The sequence below is a fragment of the Miniopterus schreibersii genome, assembly GCF_964146895.1.
Source record: "Miniopterus schreibersii genome assembly, chromosome: 5".
Lineage (NCBI taxonomy): Eukaryota > Metazoa > Chordata > Mammalia > Chiroptera > Miniopteridae > Miniopterus > Miniopterus schreibersii.
The window spans coordinates 58,733,504-58,756,613 of record NC_138106.1 but is presented as its reverse complement, the minus strand read 5'-3'; the positions used below and the strand labels follow the sequence as shown (position 1 = coordinate 58,756,613).

The 23,110-nt window shown below is 36.1% G+C and overlaps 1 protein-coding gene across 1 annotated transcript in view; it reads right to left on the bottom strand.

The window, feature by feature from the left end:
• Positions 1 to 1,685: 1,685 nt before the first annotated feature.
• IFT57 (intraflagellar transport 57) overlaps positions 1,686 to 23,110 on the bottom strand; it is a 48,065-nt gene continuing 26,640 nt past the window's right edge. The window contains exons 7-11 of the mRNA XM_081137655.1: positions 7,729 to 7,800; positions 6,824 to 6,955; positions 5,222 to 5,284; positions 3,467 to 3,533; positions 1,686 to 2,541 (exon numbers count right to left, since the gene is read on the bottom strand). Of these exons, the coding sequence (XP_080993781.1) occupies positions 2,363 to 2,541; positions 3,467 to 3,533; positions 5,222 to 5,284; positions 6,824 to 6,955; positions 7,729 to 7,800 (513 nt within the window). The 3' untranslated portion in view covers positions 1,686 to 2,362. The remainder of the gene's footprint in view (positions 2,542 to 3,466; positions 3,534 to 5,221; positions 5,285 to 6,823; positions 6,956 to 7,728; positions 7,801 to 23,110) is intronic.

Here is a 23,110-nt window from a genome sequence, read left to right as displayed (position 1 = left end):
TTCTAAATGTAGTGTTCCTTTTATATTAGCTGTCATTCTGTTGTAAGCAAGACTCTTCTTCCATTGATTCATTTGTTTCTATCTGTATAGACTGCTGGTTTCTTGTTTTATTCTGAGTTAGAATCCATTACCATAATCATTTACTTTTGCGCTAAATTGTCCCAGACCGGCGGGCGGGATACACCTCTACCTTAATGTTTTTTAGCCATTTCCCCATCATTCTTTGAGGGCTTCCTTACTTTCTGCCGGAGCAAGGTATTTCAGACTTTTGTCCCTTCTCTGCCCCAGGCTAGGGAATCTAATTTTTCTAAGAAGCACTTCCTTTCCCCCTTTTTAAGTAGAAAATTTAGAAACCAAGATCTGAATACTAGGTATTCTCATTGTTACTGGGCTGTCATTGCTTTTAGGCCCTCAGAGGACAAAACTAGTAAATATATGTACATATGTGTACATGTACTTCTAGTTATTTCTATTAACCTATATGTGTGAAAAAACCATGTGTTCATATTGATGTTTTCCAATTCCAACCAATACCAGAGGGAAAAACCCATCATTTATAATTACTATCTTGAAACTGTGTCAAACTCATAGTCATTAAATTTGTCACGCTGTAGACTAGGAGCTCTGCGATACTCTGGAACGGCGTAACCCATTCACTTACTCGCTCTCTGTGCTAGGTACTTGGCTACAAATATGGAAATGAGACTTTCGCCCTATCCTCAAGCAGATCAATCTAGTAGAGAGGGTAGAAAAAAATGATTCTAATGCACTACAATAAGTTCTACATTAGAGGTATTCACAGTGTTTGACAGGAACAGAGAGGGGCACCCAGAGAGAACTGAGTAAACTGGATTATTTCTGGGAAGTGAAAATGTGCTGCTCACACTCCTCATTGGAAGAGTGCTTAGATTACTGTGTGTCTGCATTGAATGAAGAGCATACTTTGCTTCTGAGCAAAAATACATTCTATAGAGAGCTCTGATTAATCTAGAAGGGTTCTCTACATTGATTGAATTCATCAAAAATCTATTCAGCCAAGACAGTACCTATGCAAATAAACTCCAGGGGAATCATTGTCAGCTTGTGGGACCAGAGTTAGGTCTCACTCTACGAGGCCCCTCCCAGGGACCATAAAGAAGGGGGAGAAGTTTGGATTTCTTCAAACTGCCTATTATCTTATTTTGCCATTGTACTGATTGCCACTCTCTGAGTAAGAGTAGTTTATACAGATTTCCTTTTATCTAAAGTTAGAGTTTGAAGGAAAGAAAAAGATTGTGTGTGTGTGTGTGAGTGTGTGTTAGCGTACATGTCCAGAAAGTAAAGGCTAAGAAAAAAACTTGAGGTAGAAAACATTAGAATAAAAAATGAGTACGAGATGTTATTATTTTTGTTGTTCTATACGTAGTACTCTTATCAGAAGTTACCACCAGAGCCTTTTAAAGAAAGAAACGTGAGCTATCTTCTGGCTTGTGCTCCTCCACCAGCTTCCCCTCATAAATCTGCTCGCTCTAACGCTCATTTTCCCATTTGGAAATCCCGGTCTAGAGCTGCTCAGTAAGGTGTGTAAGTAACATCACCAGTACTAGGACGCTGATCTGCACGTGACTTGCTGTCTCTCCTTCAGCTACAAACTGATTCCCTCGAATTCCCAATACCACAGAAAAAAGTAGAGCTGAGACATGTATGTACCTTTTTGTCACTATAGGAACAGAGTCAACACGACTGAGATATTTATTTATTTATTAGGAGGCCTTAAATCATAGAAAATATAAAATCATTTTAGTCGTGAAATACTCATGATAAATAATAGACTTCAAATGTTAATAAGGACACTCAAGTTTTTTCTTATGCTTTTTAAAAAAAATGGAATTTCAGGTAACCATAAAGCTGATGCAGTGGTAGTTTAGGTTGTTGGAAAGAGTCCTCTGCCATTGTTGGCTGCCTCTAGGTGCAGAAGCACTGTGGTCTCTGCAGAAGTGACCAAACCAAAGGCGGCCAGGCTCGTGTCGAAGGTCCGTGTGGTGAGAGCAGCAGCAGAGCCTACGGAAAGCATGGGTCACCTACACCGGCTTACACGGGACAAGAAGAAATGAACCACCGGTGGGGGCTTTAACACATGTACTGATTAGTGAAAGCTTCTTTGAAAGTGAGAATTTTTAATTCCTTTATTAAATATTATATTCATTTTAAAGGCTTTAACCATCCATAATCACCATGATACAATATGTGTGTGTATATAAAAATACGCATTGGACATGCTTTAAGAGAGATAATTGTGTTTTGAAATATGCAACGTGAAATACGATTTGATATAAAAAACCAACTAATCAGAAGCACAAAAACCCCCACACACCAGTATGTTTTAATAAGAACCCATTGTGGATTCTGGAATGATTGTTGCATGCATGTCCCTAGTCATGTTCGACTTCTCCTTCAGTTTTGACTGGAGTAATGTGTGCTCCACAACACCAATTCTAATGTCCATCTGAACAGTTTCCTGCTTCAGCTTGGTTAAGCTCTGCTTAATCTTCACCAAAGGAGCTGCAGAATGAAAATAACATGGAATAAAAATGTTTATTTCGAGTAGCATCATATTACAGAATTGTATAACATTTTTCTCACTTTGTCTTAAGCCAAAAATAGGGTTAAAAACACAGCCAACAACTTACTGACATTCACACCATTCTGCTGTGGCATTTTTAACCACCTGATATTAGGATGGGAAATGATACAGCATTTGAAATACTGAGGCTGAACATCCTGCCTTTTCTAGGGAAAGAGTTGCTAAACAGGTGGTTTAGGGATGTCTTCAATTTTTTTTTATAGGTTGGTACATTTGTCTGAAGGGAAAGGGGATATAGTGGAAGATAAAGAAAAGAAAGAATTATCTTTGAGATAAAATGGGCTCATTCAATCACTGCAAAACACCTTCCCATCCGCTTCTGAAAGATGGCTCCGTATACACCACTAGAATCTCTTTCTAGGGCATAGAAGGGCCTTAGGCAATCACTACTGGGCCAAGCCAAAATAACTAGCTCATGATGGAGGGTGATTACTGAAGGGTTATTAATTCTTCTCTATTTGACCTCTGCCCGGTCAGGTCTACTGGGGAAGACGAAAAGAACAGAGGTCATCAGATCACCGCCTGTGTGTCACTTGGGCATACTCTTAGTGCTCTTTTGTACATAAAATGGGATAATGAAGCTCATTTGACGAAAACAGAACAAAACAGTTTTTAAATTGGCACAACAAAGTGCATAAATATTTCCCCCTCCATTTGAATATTAAAAAATCCTAAGTTATAATAAAAATGGATCTTCTCCGCTGATTTATAAGGAAAACAGCACACTGACTAGCACAGGTCATTTGGGCGCCATTTACCGCTCCTCAGCAAAGTCGCTGTAGAAGCAGCCTCGGCGTTAACCCCGTTGCTCCGCGCCCGCGCTCCTCAGCGGTGCGTACTTACCACCGTCGGTCATGCTGCTACCTTTCTCCTCCATTTCCTGCTTTACCTTTTCTAGTTCTTCGGTAACCTTTCATCGGAAGAAAATTTTTCATGAGCACTGAATTTTAATAAACTTCCAAAAATTTTGAATGGTGTATTAAGAAAATCTAGAAATACTACACACATAAAGAAATAGTCAAGCGTAAGTTGAACAGTAAGATAAAGCACGCAGCCACACAAAGCTGCGGCTCTTCTGAGCGCGCTCCTAGCTCCTAAGGCGGCACTCAGCAGGGAGCTTCCTCCTTCGCTGTCTCGGACGGCGACAGGGTGGAGTAACAACTAAGCTGCGGTCTCAGACCCTGCAGTCAGCTCACAGCATCCACCCTGCAGTCTCTAATAATCAGTTATTAATTAAAATGTATAAACATCCTATAAAGATTTTTCTAAAGGTTTACTAGATATCTCTCTTAACATTACAGTTTTATAAGAAAATATGCCACCTTTATCTCTATAGCACACTAAAAATAATGTGTATACCATATGGCCATGTATAAAAATATTCTAACTGGTCTATCCAAACCATGCACTCTGCAGCGTACTGTGCTGCCATATCGGTTCCTATCTGTACTCCACATAATACTCAAAATTATACAACTATTATTAACAAAATTCCAAGATAGCATTAATATCGGTAGGTAATACCATCTTTAAAAAACTGAAAATTTTTTATATGATCTAGAACTAAGCCATAATTATTGTAACGGAGTTGGCTGTATTTTTTATCACACTGGTGAGTAAAAATTTCCTCGGGAATAAGGTGCTCATCCAAGTAAAGCAAATTAATTTTTTCCAGCACCTGCAATGTTACAGCTGAGGATAACTACCCACTCTAAAAGAACTGAATGGCTCCCTGGGCTCCCTTCAAGTGTTAATTTACTCAACCTCAGTGAGCACTTTATTTCTATATAATGTTTAATTTGCCTAGAAGCACCACAGGATAAAAGTCTAAATATTTTTAAAGTTATATTTTTTACATTTTAAAATAACTATTTACTCCTCAAATAATTTCTATAAAAGAAGCTTAACTGTATTATATAGAAAAGATTGTGACAATTATACTGGATTGTAATCAAGGATAATCTTGGATTTTAGTCTCACGTTGGCTACTGACCTTAGTAAAGGTATTTTTTTCTCTCTCAGCTCTTCAGTGAAAAATGGGAATAGATATTAAGTCTTACATCTCTTTCAAGACGATGAAAAGAAATACAATATATGTAAATATTCCAGAAGTTCTCAGAAGTAGACGGTTCCACGCCACTCCCAATTTGTGGACCAAGAAATACTCAGTATCACATACACATTATCAATAATCACTAAAATCAAATCTTGTATCTCGCAGACTAACATTAAAATTTGCTGTATATATTGAAACCAGGGACTTACCTACTGCTTCCATATATCAATCATAATCATCATGTTTAAGAAAGTTAAGGAAGGTTATGAATATACTAATATTATCAGCAGGTTTTACGTTCAACTTAACAGAACTTCAAGTAGTTTATGGAAACAAGTAGAACATACATACAAAATTGATTCATTGGTAAGAAAATTCGGGATTTTCTCCTAAAGAAAAGAATTCAAAGCCACAGAACCAATTACTGAAACAACACAGGGTGTATCAGTATTAAAGCATCAAGGCTCTGAACAGCCCAGCGGCTGACAGGTGAGAAGTCCGCCAGGGCACACAGCACACAGCACACAGCACACAGCGTGTACCTCAGACAGCAGCTTGGTCCTCTCAGTCACTCCGCCATTTCCTTGCTGGTATCGCTCCCTTGCCTGAGTGAGAAAACATTTTGTTTAATGACAAATTCACCATAGAAGCAGATTACTTAAACATGACCTCTTTGTGTTTGCAATTTCTATATATCACTTTATGACAACACCCGCCCTTCATTTGTGAACACATTTGTGGAAGTGACATTTAACTCTAGCTATTTTATGTCCCTAATAGGCACCATGTATTTAACTAAGCACTATAAATGATGAACTGCTTTAACCTTCACATGCCGACTGTGTAACTCACATGGGCATGGTTCACAATAAAAACTGTCCTCGGCCATTATTATACAGTTTAGGAGAGTGGCTCTTGGTCGATCTAATTTGTGTGCTATGCAGAGAAAACCAGTTTTAAAAAATCAATCATAATAGAGCATCGGGATCAGCAATTAATAAGGATTAACAAACAGTATGACAGTATGCAATACGTTCTTGGGAGCTAACCTAACAATCAATCATTTCATAGCAAAGTTGAGAGATATATGGTGGCTTTAATCAGACTTTTATAGCATTTTAAAGTAAAAATATCTATGAATAGATGTGTATATGAAGAAATAACTGAACAAATAAAAAAAGGGAAGATTACTTTCTGCTCGGTCTTTGAGAACTTCTGAAAGTAAAGAAGTATCCTAAGTTTATTTCCATTTTTTTCTCCTTCTAACTTTGTCTGCTGAAAGAAAAAATATGCCTTCAACTGACATTTGCAAGTGTTCTTACTGGTCCTCTTCAATGTCAGGCCAGAGGGGGCATAAATCTCAAAGAACAGCCTTCAGATCCCTACTGCTGGGACAAGAACTGTTGCTTTCAAAGGCTGAGGTTTCACTTTTGGGTTGAAATTTTAAAACTTTGAAAGGATTAAAAATTTGCTCATTTAATTAATTAAACTGCTTGCCTTTGAATGTGTCCCGCTTTCATACTCCTTATTACATGGCTGTAAGCCATATGGTGAGGATGTCTTTTCCCCCTAACACATACAAATGCATAGGATTCTTCATCTTCCTACTCACAATGGTAAATTAACAGCAGATAGAAACAAAACTAGGTGTCCTGACACCCTGTTCCTGTTCTAAGCCATGTTCCCCTATAATATATGCCTTCATTTATTTAAATCAAATAAAGAAATGCACTTAAACATAGTTTCTAAAATGGAAATGACAAGTTTTATTTCCTTACTTGACTTCCTAAAGTGGAGCAGAGAATCCATATACAGTAAGTCCTCACTTAATGTCGCCCATCGAAAGGTTATTGGAAACTATGACCTTAACCAATTTTACCACACACTAACTGAGAGAAACAAGAGTTGAGTTTCTACGGCATATTTCCGCATATCAACTAACCTATGGTAAAAAATTGGCTTTGTAGATATACCATTTTGCTTAAAACTGCAGTTTCCAAGAGGCTGTCAACAATGTTAAATGTGGACATTATATTGCTGTTTGTGAAACACATTTCACAACTCTCCAATGAAAAGTGCTGTGTCAAGCTTAGGGATTAGGGTCATTAATTGGAATATATCCCGGGATATCATTCTTAAGTTACCTCACTCAGCTGAGCTTGAGCTGCACGATATTCTTGAACCAAGTGTTCAAGCTGACTGTTGATGTACTTTTCTCGGCTGCCAATCTTCTCCAGAGTCCTACCAATTTCATTGTGGAGTTTGTCCAAAAATCCCTAGAAAGTCCATGGGGTTTTAGTAGATAAAAATTTCACAAATATGTTTTTCAAAAATAGTTTAAAATGGGTTAAATCTCCCTCAATTCATCCCACAAATTCTCAACCACTTGTGATAAAGAAGACAGTTTGAAATTTTTAATAGCAAAAGGAGTCTGCAATGAGAAATAGTTTCATCATTTTGCAGAATGTTAAAATAAAATAGCACCTGGCAGTGCTAGTCAATTCATTCATTTCTATGCATATCTAGAATAGATGTGAGTGAAATTGCTTTATGTGAAGTTCGCAATCAAAGTAGGTAAGGGAGTAACATGACTTTCTTCTAGCACAATTCAAACATGGCTGGAATATTCCAATTAGAAGTAGATCATTAAGTACAGCTCTAGCCTGAAACCCACAAATTCTCATTCCGGTTTTGCTTCTTTGTGGTATCCTCCAAAAGTCCTTATTTCTGGCAGGGCAGCAAGCCTGGGGAAGCTTCAGATTCCAGGCCTGGCTGGCCTGGCGCTCTGTTATCCCTTGGGATTCAGAGAGGAAAGAATGAGGAAATGTTTCTCTCTGACATATATATCAGATACATATCTAATATATGTGATGTAATATATATTATGCCGCTTTTATATGTTACCTTTCTTTAGTTGGTTTAGGTGTTTGGGCTGTTGAAATGCAATGTGGTACATTCAAATCAGTAAGCTCCTCAAAAGCAAGAACTGTGTCTTTTTCTTTCAGGCTCTCCCGCAATAGTTTTTCCACAGATGAGTCCATGCACATACCTTGGTCTCCTTCAGAGCAGATTCAATTCCGCTTTTGTGCTGGTGCATCTGGTCAACATGGATTCTCCAATCCTACAGGCATTAAGAGCACACAGGAGCAAGTCAAAAGCCACATTTCCTTCTCTCTGCTACTTTTTTGAAGTCGTATACTTAAATTACTTTGGTTGCTGCCTATTTCAGGTGGGAGTCCTATATATAGCTTGCAATCAGATGATAAAGAAATACGTGCAGAGCACTTTAGGATAAAAGGTTCTAAGTAAATGTAAATTATTTTATGTGTTCACACAGTGATGTCTGACAATTTGAATATAAATTATTCCTGCACTGCTGGTGGTTAATATTTATGACTATCCATCAAAGTGGGGAAAAAAATCTAATTACTAGAAAAGGAATACTTGTTTAAGCAGTAACAATTATGTTTGCCAGAAGCAACTCTGGATTCAAGTCTCATATATCAAATATTAGCTTGTCCTTTGGAAGTTAAAATGGGGCCCTCTTCTTCAGTAAGACTCTAGAGTCTCTGTCTTAAGAAAGGAAGTCTATAATGATTTTTAGAGTTCATATATTTTGAGATATTTTGTACTACTACTAGACTGATCTGAATTAGTGTGCATATTTGAAGCCCACTCCAACATCTTAATTTCCTACAAGATATCTTCAAATTTTTGTTTTACATTACTAAAGGTAATAATTTTAAGACCTGTGAAATGTCCACTGTAAGAGAACAAATATTATGGCAAGTTGAAGTAAGTGATGGAACCAAGATACTCCTGTCACCCACATCCATTTGCATGCCCTGATGCTCCACTCTGCTATCTACAGTATTTTGTGAAGAGAAAAATATTTTGTGAATAGTCCATTCTACTGATTTCTTAACTTTGAAACATATGATAGTGATTAAAGAGTGAAAAATCCTTGAGTACTTCACACATACCAGTTATAAAATTATAGGAAGGCTGCAAAGAACCTCACGGAGCATCTAGCCTCACCCTTATCATTTTTCAGATAAGCAAACAGAGGCCCGAAGACAGAAAAGGCACACCCAAGGCCACACAGGTAGATCAGAAGCCAAATGCACTGAATTCCCACACAATACATTTTGGGAATAAGAAACATGGAACACAGCTGGAGTAGAGCTGCAGCTGAGCCACATATCAGCAGACATGTATCTTAAGTAAAAATAATGAAATGTGCGCTGTTATTATAGTAAACTACTGCAATCTGGGGGTTGTGATACAGAAAAACTGAATATATGTATGCAAATTTTATAGGAGGAAATCCAAGAATCAAATAGGTTAATGACCTTCCCAAAGTTTCATGTCTGGAAAATGGAAAGCACTCCCAAAACCAGTGCATCTTCCACATATTATATGATGCTGTTCTTTGTGATAAAATTAACTACCAAAGAGTATCTAAGGTAAATCAAGAATTCTTGTTTGTTATATATCAAGTGAGACCCCATTGGTCACTGGAGTTTATTAGTCACCTATCCCAAAGTGCTCTAAGTGTGTTCATGAAGCATTGCTTCTCCTTTCTATTGAAGGTGAGTTTTTCACATCTCTCTATGGAAATGAGATGACTAATAATAACACAGAATATCCTTTCTTCAGACTTTCTATTTTCAAAATCCTTTCATGCAAAATCTCATGTGACTTGTGAGGTAGATAGCAAAGGCAACGTAACCATAACCCCCTCCCCAATTCAAATTCTTTAGCACCAAATTATAAGTCTCCCTTTTTCAGAAACTGGAAAACTGTGATGATATATCTGCAGATGGTGATTCACAGCACACCATAAAATCAATATGTATGAAATCTACCTGCAGCTGTTAAGGTGACAGGCAGGACTATATGGCTCTTTGGGTTTTACTTTAACAGAATAACACCTGGGTGATTTCCTTTGCATATGCAGAGACATTTTGTTTCTTTGTCTAAATCACCAGCTGAAAACTCAGCTCCTCTGAATCTGCAGGGAAAGAGACTGAAACATGAGCTGGAGATGGCAAATGGAACTTGTATCTGTGTATAAGTATCACTAATTTACCACTTGTAAAATGTTAAGCTGTCAGTGTTTTTCACACAAGTTTGAACCCCTTTATGTGTGGAGAGGTGGAGGGACAAAGGCCTCTTGGTAGAAAAAAGGCACCTTGTGTGTGCCGGGATGCTTCCTCCTGGGCTCAGGAGAAGTCTACGCTAGAGCACAACTGACTAGCAGTTCCCGGGTCTACTGGCCCTTTCTGCTCCAGCTCCCAAGAGCAGGGGCCCACGGTCCTGATTGCTTATATCACAAAAATGTTACTTCTGCTACCTACTCTACCCTTTTTCCTCTATTCTTACTGCTCCTTCTTCAATTCTGTTATGAATAATTACTAACAAAATCTTAATTTAATGTTCTGTTTTTACAGCCTTATTTTAGCGAATATACAAATATTTACAAGGGCTTTTATGGGTTCCCTCCATTTAAGGTGATTAAACACATTTTTGCTTATTAGGCCTTTGTTTCAACTCTGAATTCATTTTCTCTAGGGATTTTCAAGATCACTCTGGGGAGAAAATCTTGTACCTCCGTTTCACAGATTGGGTAACAAACTGAGGTTGTGTGATTTTTACACTGTCAATCACAAAATAAATAGGAAATCAAATGTCCTTTTTCTCACTTACAGATTTTCCATTATACAACTGCCACTTTCATTTCCTTACTTTGTCATCCAGTTTCAATGAGAAACACAAGAAACTCTGACAACTCCCAATTCAAGCTTGCACATTAAATAAATGTCTCAGCTTGGCTGTTTTGCTACAGCCTAGATGCTACAGAGATTGCTGCTTCTAATCTCCGGTGGCAAACAATCTGGACAGCCAGGTCTGTTAGAGTAATCTCTAAAACAAGCACATGTAAGCTCCAAAGGATTTACAGAGGGCTCTCCTATAAATAAAAGGCATGAGCTTTGGTACATAGTTTTTTGTGGTATCAATTTTGGCTACTAGAAAACTTTTTTAGTTCCTAGCTTGGGTACAGAGTAGTCCCCCAATAGTCACATTCATTCTGAAATCTTTTTAAGTCTAATAATCACAATTTCAATGTTAATATTCAAGGAAGTTTAGTATATGTCAGATACTATGCTAAGAAGCACTTTCCATCATCACATGTAATTCTTTTAAAAAAACTATTAAAATGAGGAAATTGAGGCGTAGGTACTTTTAAGTAGACTGCCCAGGCTCACATAGACAAATGTGTCGTAGAGCTCAAATCTGCTATATCATAACGTATTACTTTCCTCATGAAATGTAGTAAAGTATAACTAAAAATTGGAAAGGGGTGATGGTTAAAAGAGACTTTAGTTTTATCTGTAATGTTTGCATTTTTATAATAATGTATTTAGATATAAATTGTATAATGAACCAATGAATTTAAAGCATTTTTAGGATAAACATGTAATTAAAAACTTTCTTATGAAGAAATATGCAGACCCAGATGATTTCATCAGTGCATTTCCCCAAATATTTAAAAAAGAAATAACAACCTATACATACTCTATCAGAAAATAGGAAAAAAAGGGAAAGCAATTGCCAACTTGTTTTATGAGGCCTATATAGCATTACACTGAAACCTGACAAAGACACCTAAAAAAAACACATAAGAAAAATTACAGATCAATATCTTTTGTAAACACAGATATAAAAATCCTCAAGAAAATACCAGCAAATGAATCCAGTAATATATCAAAAGGATAATATATCATGATTATGTTGCATTTATTCCAAAATGCAAGGCTAGTTACTCAAAAATCAATCAGTATAATCCACCATAACAAGAGAGGAAAAAAGGGAGATAAATCATATGATCACCTCAATAGGTTAAGAAAAAAAGTCATTTGAAAAACTTAACATCCATTCATAATAACTCATAGCAAACTAGAACAAAAGGGAAGTTCCTTAATCTATTAAAGGATATTTACAAAAGTCATAAAGACATCATTATAATGACAAAATTGAAATATTGAAAGCTTTTTCCCTGTTAATACCACTTATTTCCAATACAGAGTTCTTAATCTATCTATCAGGTAAGATAAAAGAAATAAAAGAGCTAAGGCTTGTAAAGAAAGAAATAAGATTGTTTATTTGCAGATAATATAATTGTAATACAGAAACTGCAAAAGAATCTATAAGCCTATTGTTAGAGTGAATAAGTGAATTTAGCAAGTTTGCTGGAGATGTGTGTATACTATACACACACATGCAGAGAATTGTATTTTTATATACCAGCCACAAATAAACAGAAAATAGAATCTAAAAAATATCATACTGAATAGTATCAAGTAACAACAAATAGACCAATGTAATAAAATAGTGTCCAGACACAGATGCACACATATATGTTTGCTTTTTATGACAAAGTAGTACACTGTTCACTTTTGTGTAAACTGAGTCAACTGCATATACATACGAAAACCAAATAAATCTTAAGTTCTACCTCATGCTATACACAAGAATCAGTGCTAGATGGACTGCAGAACTCAATGCAAAAGATAAAACTAAAGATTCAAGAAGAAAACATCAGAGGATATCTTCATAACACTGTGGTAAACAAAGATTTTTAAATAAAACATAAATATTAGCTATAATCTCCTCCCCTCAAAAAGATAATTTTGAGTATATTAAAGTTGAGCCACTGTTTATCATAATACGCCAATAAGAGTGAAAAGGGAAGCTAAAGAGTAGATATTTGCAATACATATATCAAAGGACTCACACTCAGGTTACAAAAGAACTTCTATAAAGCAAAAGAAAAAGCAGATAACCCCATAGCAAAAGACCACAGAGGATATCCAAATACCAAAAAAAACATATGAGAAGGGGCTCAACCTCACCGGTGATCAGGCAAGTTAAAATGACAATGGGACATCACAACATACCTACAGTGATGACAAAAATAAAAAAGAATAAAACAGTACTGAATGTTGATACAAATGTGGAGCAAATGGAACTTTCATATACTGCTGGGAGGAGAATAAATTTGTATAACCACTTTCAAAAACTATTTGGCAGGGTCTGATAGAGCTGAAATACATATATACTTATGACCTAGCAAGTCAACTCCTAGTAGAAATTTCGGTAGAAATGTGTAGTGTATGTTTACTAAGAGCATGTCCAAAAATTTTCAAAGCAGCATTATTTATCATAGTCCTAAACTTTAACCCATATAAGTCCAGATGCAGGCTACTCTGGAAGCCTACCTTGGGTTAGGCAGCTCTGCCACTGCAGGAACAGACAGCTGGAGGTTGTCTACTGACCGTCCTCTCTACGGCTAGGCAGCAAGTCTTTGCTTATAAGGGTATCCGGACAGTTCATGTGTTTCAACCAGTGATTAAAATTATAACTATAGCTGCAGTGATAGAGAGGCAGGGCCAAGTGTGCGCTGCAGTCCAGAAGAGACTACTCTCAAGATTTCAATGTGGAATACTGTTGTTCTTGTGGTATTTTTAATGCCCCACCCATGGTCAACCATAAAATTCTTCAGAAATCTGATAGAAGGAAATCAGGTTAAGTGAAAGAGGCAGAGAAGAAAGCTTGCTAGAAGAAGTGGTGTATGTCTAAGGTCAGCAAAGCAAATATTTCTGGGACAGGTCAATAACATATCCTGCTTTTTGCAAGGATATCAGAAGTGTACATATTTCCTTCCTCTGGGGAGAACACTCCCTTTCCTAGTAACAGAACATTATCTGTATTCCTTTTTGCCACTTAGCAGTTTTGCAATCTCTTCCAGTTCTATTAATTTTCAGCTTCATCACTGCTCACATTTGTGCATTTGTATGTATGTGTGCGAGAGAAAAAGAGATTGTCCATTAAATTAAATAACTTTTTCATGAGATCGAATTACTTTCTTAATGAAAAATGCCCATCAGGTTGTGGATAATTACAGATTGGGGCTTTCCTGAATTTTTAAATGAGACATTTTTCTTTCATTGCCAGAAGCTTAAAAACTTCTATGGCATACACTTGTGATGTGAAAGCATTTTTCTTTATAAATGTTCAAAGAACTAAACATACGACTTAAGAAGAGTTGAGTATGTATATGTGGTGTGTGTTGTATGCATGTATTTGTTGTAGGGTGTGTAAGAATCATGATTGCTGGAAATACGTGTTTCCTCAGGAAAGTTCCTGCTTTCTAGATATTCCTCTTGCTGTAGAGGAAAATCAGACAGTGTGCATAGAGTTACAAGCAAAGACTATCCTGACAATCACTGGTATTCTCATCTCTGCCTGTAACTGAACTGAAACTGGCGATCCATAATCTCTTAGTAGTACCTATTAAATACATTTCTAACGTGTGCCCAGAGATTATCTTTACTGATTGCCATCTGTTACTAAGGGGCTTTCCTCTGGAGACTAAGACTTATTATTCATGCTTATTCCATCCACACCCCTTTTATAGGACCACATATCTTCTGAGTGAGGCTGTCCAGGCTTTAGGAGTCACACGCCCAGAGAAGAGATCTGGCAAGGCAGACAGGGAGCAGCCCTTCCTCCTGAGAAAGGCAGGCACAAGCCAGGACCAGTTATTGCACAGGACGTTGAGAAACCACGGGGGACAGTTACAGGGATGACCTTGACAGTTCCTCTCAGCTTCAAGAACCTACTAATCAAAACTTTGATCTCATACTGATACTCAAAAAACAAACAAAAAACTGAAAATATAAAAATTGTCCGTGTATTTAAAGAACCAAGAGACATAAATTTTACCTTGGCGTAAGTTAAAATATAATGGAATAAGGACTATGAGAGTAAATTTTGTCCAAATAATAAGAAATTTGTAATAAAACAGAGTTAGTGAGAACTACTCTAGTATTGTTGACAGAAAAAATGAGTCAGGCCAATTAAAAAGTACATTTTATAGGGAGGTCCAATGATAAATGGTTTCTGCTTCAATTCATATTTTATATTAAGTAATTTAAAGAAAACATTAAATCATACTTTGCAATAATGAAATATTTAGGCGGTGTAGAAATTTTAATTATAATCAATATGTATTAATTCACTGCTCTCAATCACAAATGTCTACTTGAGGTATATCTACTATGAGGCATTACTAACTTCCCTCTGCAGTATTTACATGTAGAGCATGCAGTCTTTATTGGTTATTTCCTTAAAATCTGTTACTGCTGTTGATGTTCTTTAGTTAGAGCTGATAGTAATCTCTGAAGCACAAACACTTGTTCTATTTCCACTGTGATAAATGAAACCTTTCCGTGATCCAGTTGAAACATTCATCACACTCAGGGTAAATAAGAAGGAAGGCATCATCTACTATCTTTAAATACAGAATATCCTGAATGTTCAACAAGACTGTTAAAAAAGTAGCTAAAAATCTTTTCCAATTACTTAAGGATGGCTGGGTTTTTCTCCAACCCTTTGCAGTATTTTTATATGTATAATTTTAAGCATAATATTTTTTCCACAACCCTGATATCTCTCCTTGACTCATATGCTACAAAGGGAAAAAAACACAATTGACCTTGTGAATACAACTTTAAGTCCATAAAATGACACCATGTTTTAAAAATAATACAAAAATCCAAAACAGTATTTTGTTTTGTGTAGTCTCCTTTAAAGAAAGCTTGCCTGCACAAGTCCATCAGTGACGATTTCCCCTCATTCTCTGAGACAACGTGGCAGTTGAGTAATCATGCAGGCTGCTCTAAAAATGTATGTGTGTCTAGTTAATTTAGGCAGTTTATTTTGATAGCATTCACCTCTTTTTTAATATAGCAGGTGTTTCAAGGATAAATTTGCTGAAAATTGCATTTTGTTTAAACAACAGCAGCAGGTACATTTATGGCCTTACTATATTAAAAAGCATTTATTGCCTGGCAGCAATAGATACAATTGCAAACATTTATGACAGTAATTGGAGCTATTACTCCTGCATGGAGCCTCACGGAGACCAACTTATTGCCACCTGTATTTACATTTGTTACTGGTAATTGTAAAAGCTGTTTTTTAAAAAAATTTGGTGCCTTATTTAAAAAAAAAATTATGTTGTATTTCTCAATGAAAGGTCTGTCTATCAGAAAATCTGTAAGAATTATAAACGTAGTTTCTCTATTATTCATATAACAGAATCTCATTTTAATGACTAATATATACATAAAATGCACTCCAGTGTCCTAGCCCACAGAATATATTATACCTTTTGCTCATGGATACAAGAATCCTATCAATATAGCCTATTCAACAACCAGAGTACAAATCTTAAGAAATGCTCTTTATTCCCAAACTATAACAATTTATAAATCATTAAGGTCAGAAATATTAAGAAAGCTAAATTTTATTAACATTCTTCTCTGCATCCAAACACAGTGATGACAGAAGGTTTGGAATGAGAAAAATACCTTCTATTGCTTCCAGATACAGATTTGCCTACAATAGTAAAAAGAGAAAGCCTAACATTGTACATTTCTGCAGGATTTGGCTTCCAATTTGAAGAGGCTTAGATCTAATACAGCAATTCTGTGGTCCCTCCAGGTTTATTTAAATGGAATTCCACCTGCTGATTAATGAAGGCCTCGCTCCTCCCTCTTAGGTTTTAGCTCTCAAAGTGCCTAGAGAGCCCAAAGGCTCAACACTACTGCAATGATTTCTTCCTTAGAACAATGACTCTTCCCAAAAGGTTTCTTGCTGTGAGTCACCCAAGGCACCACCTGTGTGGTTTATTTATGTTAAAACAAAATTCAATTGCTTGGAGTTGAAATTTAAAGCTTAAAGTTCTTTTTACAACTGCAGCCTGAAAAAGTCAGACACTGAAGAACAGGTAAGGATATAAAATAAAGCAGTTCCGTGAATCAAAGGCTTGAAATAATTAGAGACTGTAGTATTTCCAAAGCCTTAAAAAAATCTCTATCTAAACCCCTTGTAATGAAGCTAAAGATTTACATAATGACTAGAGACTTTTTGGTGAAATGAAGGAGGTGCCCAGCCAAGTACCTTTTAAAACAACAAAGCAGGAAACATTTAATTATAATTTGGGGGAAAAACCTAAGTCATTAATCAAAATTTTAATTACAATATCCATAGGGCATTAAAGCATGATAGAACATTTGTTCATTGCATTAAATACCTAATATTAAATCATTATACAATCTTTTAAGACTAAATACTGTATAATTGAAGAAAAATACCTATGTAAGGTTTAGTGGAAAACTGATTTCATACTTTCTGCTCTTATTTCTGGGGAAGAGAAATAAATATTTATTAATGTTTACTTGGTTTCTATTATGGTAAAAACCCTTGGTTTCTATTATGGTAAAAACCTTTGAAAAAAATCATTCTCCTGAAAAAGACTAATAAGATTGATTATTTTAAGAAGCCACTTTCCCTCAGTTCACTGAGTGAAGGTGAAAGACTGAATATAGCCGTGCGTTGCTTAATGATAGAGATATGTTCTGAGAAATGTATTTCATCCTATGCGAACATCGTAAGAGTGCACTTCCACAAACCTAGATGACATAGCCTACTACACCTGGCTATACGGTATAGCCTACTGCTCCTGGGCTGCAAGCCTGTACAGCATGCTACTGTACTGAATACTGCGGGCAACTGTAACACAGTGACAAGTACTTCTATATGTAAGCATATCCAAACATAGAGAAGGTACAGTAAAAATATGGTATAAATAGAGTTTACAGGCCTGGAAGTTGCTCTGCGTAAGTCAGTGAATGAGTGGTGAGTGAGTGTGAAAGCCTACGACATTACTGTACCCTACTGTAGACTTTATGAACACTGTACACTTAGGATACACTAAATTTACAAAATAACATGAGATTAAATCAAGAGCAAGATGTATGAGGCTGCTGCTGATGTAACACAACATATTGTTTTAAAGCAAACTTGGTAAATACTGTACAATTAGGCTATACTAAATTTATGAAAAATATTGTTCTTTCTTATAATAAATTAACCCTAGCTTACTATAACTTTTACTTTATGAACTTTTTAATTTTTTAAGTTTTCAACTCTTGAAATAACACAGCTTAAAACAGAAACACACAGTATAGTTATACAGAAATGTTTTTTAATAAAAATCCTTATTCCATAAGCTTTTTTTTTTCTATTTTTTAAATATTTATTTTTAACTTTTTTGCTAAAAACTAAGACACAAACACACACATTAGCCTAGGCCTACACAGAGTCTGGATCATCAGCATCACTGTCTTCCACCTTCCCACCTTGTCCCACTGGAAGGTCTTCGGGGATAATAACACACATGGAGCTGTCATCTTCTATGATAACAGTACTTTTCTGGAAAAATCTCCTGAAGGACTTCCCTGAGGCTCTTCTTAAGGAGGTGTCACTCTCTTCAGAAATATGTCAATGGTGGTTTGCTTTGTTTTTTCTTGTCATCATATATTTGCTTGTAAGCAGATAATGCAGCATGAACATTCCTCTCTATTAATGCCATGCAATAGAACTTTTTCAGCTCCATTGCAATATTATGGGACCACCATCATATATGTAGTTTGTCATTGACCAAAACATTGTTATGTGGTTCATGACTGTATACAAATGGACAACAGACAACAGCCAGACCATTTTACAAAATAGAATTCTGACCCACAATCTGCAGCAACTAGTCCAGGAAGCCCAACTCTGTAGCAATTGGCCTGAAGTGGTCAAGACTTAAAATCTGCCAGCTTCCCCCTCCCCTCCCACTTCTAACATAAAACCAATCAGACAAAGCCAAATACTCTCCACTAACCAATCACACTGGAGGCCGTGCTTCTAGATGGCCTGCTTCCAAATTTCTAGCCATCTGAACTTATTTGAAGCCTCCCCTTTTTCCCCACTCTAAATTCTCCTGCATGCCTCTGAGTCTATGCCAAATGCAAGTGGCAGTGGCTGGCTCCCTTGCTGTAGAAAGCTCTGAATAAATAGCCTTTGCTTGTTCTAATTTAGGTGGTCTCCGTTTATTTCCACAAAGTGAAATAAAGGCTTCCTTTTTTTACAGCAAAAAGAAAACTCAAAGAGAATAATTTCCGTCAAGAAACAGCATTAAGTATTTAGTGATTCAAAATTAATCAAAAACACGAAAAGTGAAATAAATATAAATTTACATCCACATTTTCTATTGCCCCAGAAATATGGGACATATAGAATTCTTTGGCAGCTCAGTTTCAACTACTATTATAATTCAATTTAGCAACAGTTAATGATTCACTTAAAAGTTAAAAAAATAATACTATTATAGAGTTAAGAATATTTCAATAACATACAAAAATATTACCCTTCAATAACTGTCATAAAATACCCTGGAGAAGAGCCCCTCACACAGCTGAAAAAAGTAACAGCAGCTACGGCCTACAGGTGGGTCTGACTGTGCTCCTGCAGCAATGTGTAATTACACAAGATTTCTAAATCTAATTTTCTTTCAATCTTCATTTCTGCTCCCTGATCTCCATGTTTTCCTTTGAACTGGATTTCTTCCTTCAACAACCACTTATTCTCTGAAAAGATTCACTGGCAGACTCCATTTCTTGCCATTGGTCTGTGTTCCCAGATCTTACGCTTGCCCGTATTCTACCATGGCTCTGCCTCGCCATTCCTCCACCACACCCTGGATCTCTGTTTTGACCCCAACCTGCTGAGCTCGGCCAGGCCACCTCTGCCACCTGGTACTCAGCTGGAGATTGAATGATAACCTTTCAGCATTACAGACAACCATCTAAAGTTATGGTTTATAATTTTTAAGGATGTGTGGAAATGTCCATGATGTTATGTCATGTTAAAAAAAAAAAAGAGGAATAATCAATCACAACTGTATAGATAAAAGCACACAGAAACAATGGTCAAAATATTTTAAGTAATTCTCCCAGCACCATGCTAAGTCCTTTAGATATGTTAATTCATTTAACCCTTTTAAAAATTCTTTGAGGTAGGTTTTATAATGAGCTCCATTTTATAGATGAGGACACTGAGGCACAGAGTGGTTGTGTCCCACAGTTAATAAGAATTAGAGCCAAGATTTGTACTCAAGCAAACTGGATTCAGAATTTGTGCTTTTAACCAGTATGCTATACTGTTGCTAATCAGGTAGGTAAGAGCGTGGGGTGCAGGTTCAAGTACCGTATCTGCCACTTAGTAGGAGAGGCAAGTTACCAAACTTCTCTGCACTTCAGTTTCCTCATCTGTAGTAGAAGGTGCCTGCATCTCACAGGGCAGTGGGAAGGATTAAATTAGTTAATACATGTAACGTGCTCAGAAGAGCACTTGGCACACAGTAGACACTCAGTAAATGTCAGTTATTGCTATTATTATAATCGTATTCCATGTACCTTTACTCTGGAGAAGAACCAGGAAGATTTACCAAAGTGACACTTATATGAATCTGATTATATCCACACGTACCAATATACGGCTGATATTTACAAACAGTCCCTTCAGTGATGGAAGCATGCAGAAATTCTGTAAATTTTTCCTGAAGACTGATATAGGCACTGAATATAAGAGGGCCATGATAGAAAATTATAATATCATAACAATATTGAAACATAACAATAATTAACATTTATTAGGTATTAACTATGTGTCAGACACTGTTCTTGGTGCTTTGTAACAACTCTGTGAGGTAAGTAATAAAATTAGTCCCATTCCATAGATGAGAAAAGGAGAAGAGAGAGGTATAGTAGCTTGCCCCAGCCACACAACTAGTAAGTGGTGTAAATATAAATTCTGGGAGCCAAGGGAAGATGTGTGAAATAGAGTACATCTTTTCTGGGTCTTTATGGCTACTACAGTTCCACTAAGTTTCTGAAACTTTGGTTGAATAAATGAGAAATAGATAGTGGGACTAAGTGTGTGATTGATGTAACACTTGTAGGCACTACTGGGTCTAATAAAGAACAATACAAAAGATAAAAAACACAGTAGAAAAGAAAAGGGGAAGAGAAATAAACAGAAAAAAATTAGGGAAAGAACAAAAGTACAAGATATAGAGTCATAGTGTAGCAACAGTACTTGTAGATGATTTTATTAGGTGGTACTGACATCTACTCTAGTTTAGGGGTCCTCAGACTGCCCTTCTAAGACATTAATTCCTGAGCATTACTCACTTGGTCATAACTGAGGCACCAGCTAGAGGGGAATGACCTAGGATTTGGCTGAATTTATTGACTCTCATAGCAAAACTTCTTTAGCCACGTTATTCCTACTTGGGGCAGATCTAAGTTGGTCTCTGGGTATATAACTACTCTAGAAGTAATCACCAGGAGCATTCTCTATAACCAACTCTAAAAAGGGAACTACTAATATAGTCCATCCAAGCTAGCATATGACAAAAATCTTTTATCTCTTTTTTGGAACATACTATCTGTATTTTTGGCAACGTATTTGTTTTTCTAATTGCAATTTGTTTAAGCTAATATTAAAATTTGTTTACATTCTTTGAGAACTGACAACAGTACCAAGTGGTGCCAGAAACAAGGGCAAGCTAGCCTGCAATAAAAACCTGACTGCAACCTATGGAGAATATACAAAATAAAATATTGGTATATGATAGGACCTCATCAAATCACACATAGTTTAATATGCAAAAAAAACAAAAACACCAGAGGAGGCGATTTACTTTTTAGTAATTCTCTGCTAGGAGGCATACAAGGAATAAGCTGAACTTAAGAGAAAAAGAAACCAAAACAAACACTTGATTTAGTACAAAATAAATATGGAATTTATTTACTACTAACACAAGGTCATGTAAAAGAAATTTATAATGGATTTAAATAATGGAGGCCTTTCATTACTTATCTCTGAGATATCTATTTTCCTTAAAAAATAATCTAACAGTTATTAGTAAAACATATTGATCTGAAATAATTCCTTTTTTTCCTTAAACACAAAGTTGAAATCTCTGTATGTCTAAAATAGCCTATTTTGAGCAAAAGGTTATTGTTTTGGCCAAAATGAAGGAGCGGGTTTGGTTTTGGTAAAGTGAGGAGCTGAGGGAGAATGGGATCTACTGTGATGCTGGGACAACCTCTGATGAAGGAGGGTAATGAGCCCATGAGAAACCTCTTATGTAGCCAGGTTATTTTTATTTCTGAGACATAAAAAACATTTCTCTACTCAATAGTACTTTATTTTCTCAATTCAATGTTTAATTTTATTTTTCTTAAGGAAGCTGAATAAAGAATTGACCCTAAAGCTGTATTTCCCATTTGCTACATCTGAAATACTTAGAAAAAAGAAAAGTTTGTGAAAAACTGGACACAAAGATCAAATGATCCAGAGAAGAACTCTGAAAAAGCAATAAAATGTGACTTTAGATCAGTATGTTTTACCACAAAAATCTAAATTCAAAGTAATATTCACATATTCTAAAAAATGCTAAAAAATACTTAAAACTATATCTGACATTTTGGAATGTTGCCTACAAAGCCTGATTGCATAATTAATTTGACACAGTATATCCTCATAAGATCAAGGCTGGCAATGTATGGCACGAGATGAAGGGTCCAACTTCAGCTGGTTAATTCTTCCCCCGAGCAGAACACTGATGCTTTAATAATCCCCGATTGTGATTACTATCATATATACTGGTTTGTAATAGAATCTGACCTGCACTTAGTTTTGTAAAATGTACATGCTGGTAGTTACATTTATATTCTTTCTTTATTCAGTTACTTCTATTATGTAGAAATCAATGACAATGTTTACTTTAAAAAAGGAAAACACTTCTGTGATCTTATTTGGTTCTAAATGAGATGTTTGATTTCAAGAGTTTTCTTAGCTTGAAAGTAAACAAATTAAACTTGCTTCCCTGTGGGAATAAGGTGTACTTGAGAGTTCCCAACCACACAATTATTTTACATGCCATTCTAACAAGGCTCACAGTAACAGTGATTTTTAATTCTATGAAGAGACTTTGCTCTGACAAAATTAAAGAATCAGAAATGAAATTTTTAGAAAAAAATACAGTTTTGCAAATTATGACTTTCAGCAGAGATCTAATCAGTGAAGAAATTCTTATTAGGGTGTTTTTATAGATAAGAGATACGTAAACAATTAATTTACCCCCAGTGTAGTCAAATAACAGCTGTCCTCCATATAATTGAATAAACATATGGTAAACAGGCTGAGGGATTTGCTCAGTTACCTTAGATAAAGTTTGTTCTACAGCTGCTCACAGTCTAGTTATACCTCTCCAGTCATCCTTCTCCTGCTCTAGGACTGCCCTAGGAGTCCAGGCGACTTCTTACTTTCTCTAGGGTACAGTTCTACAAGCCCATACCCAGACATTCGAAGAATGAATTAGCTTCCAGGACACTCTGAAAACAGGAATCTTTGTAGGGCTACTACTTTGGGGGCAGACACAGGACCTCATTTTCGGAGTGACA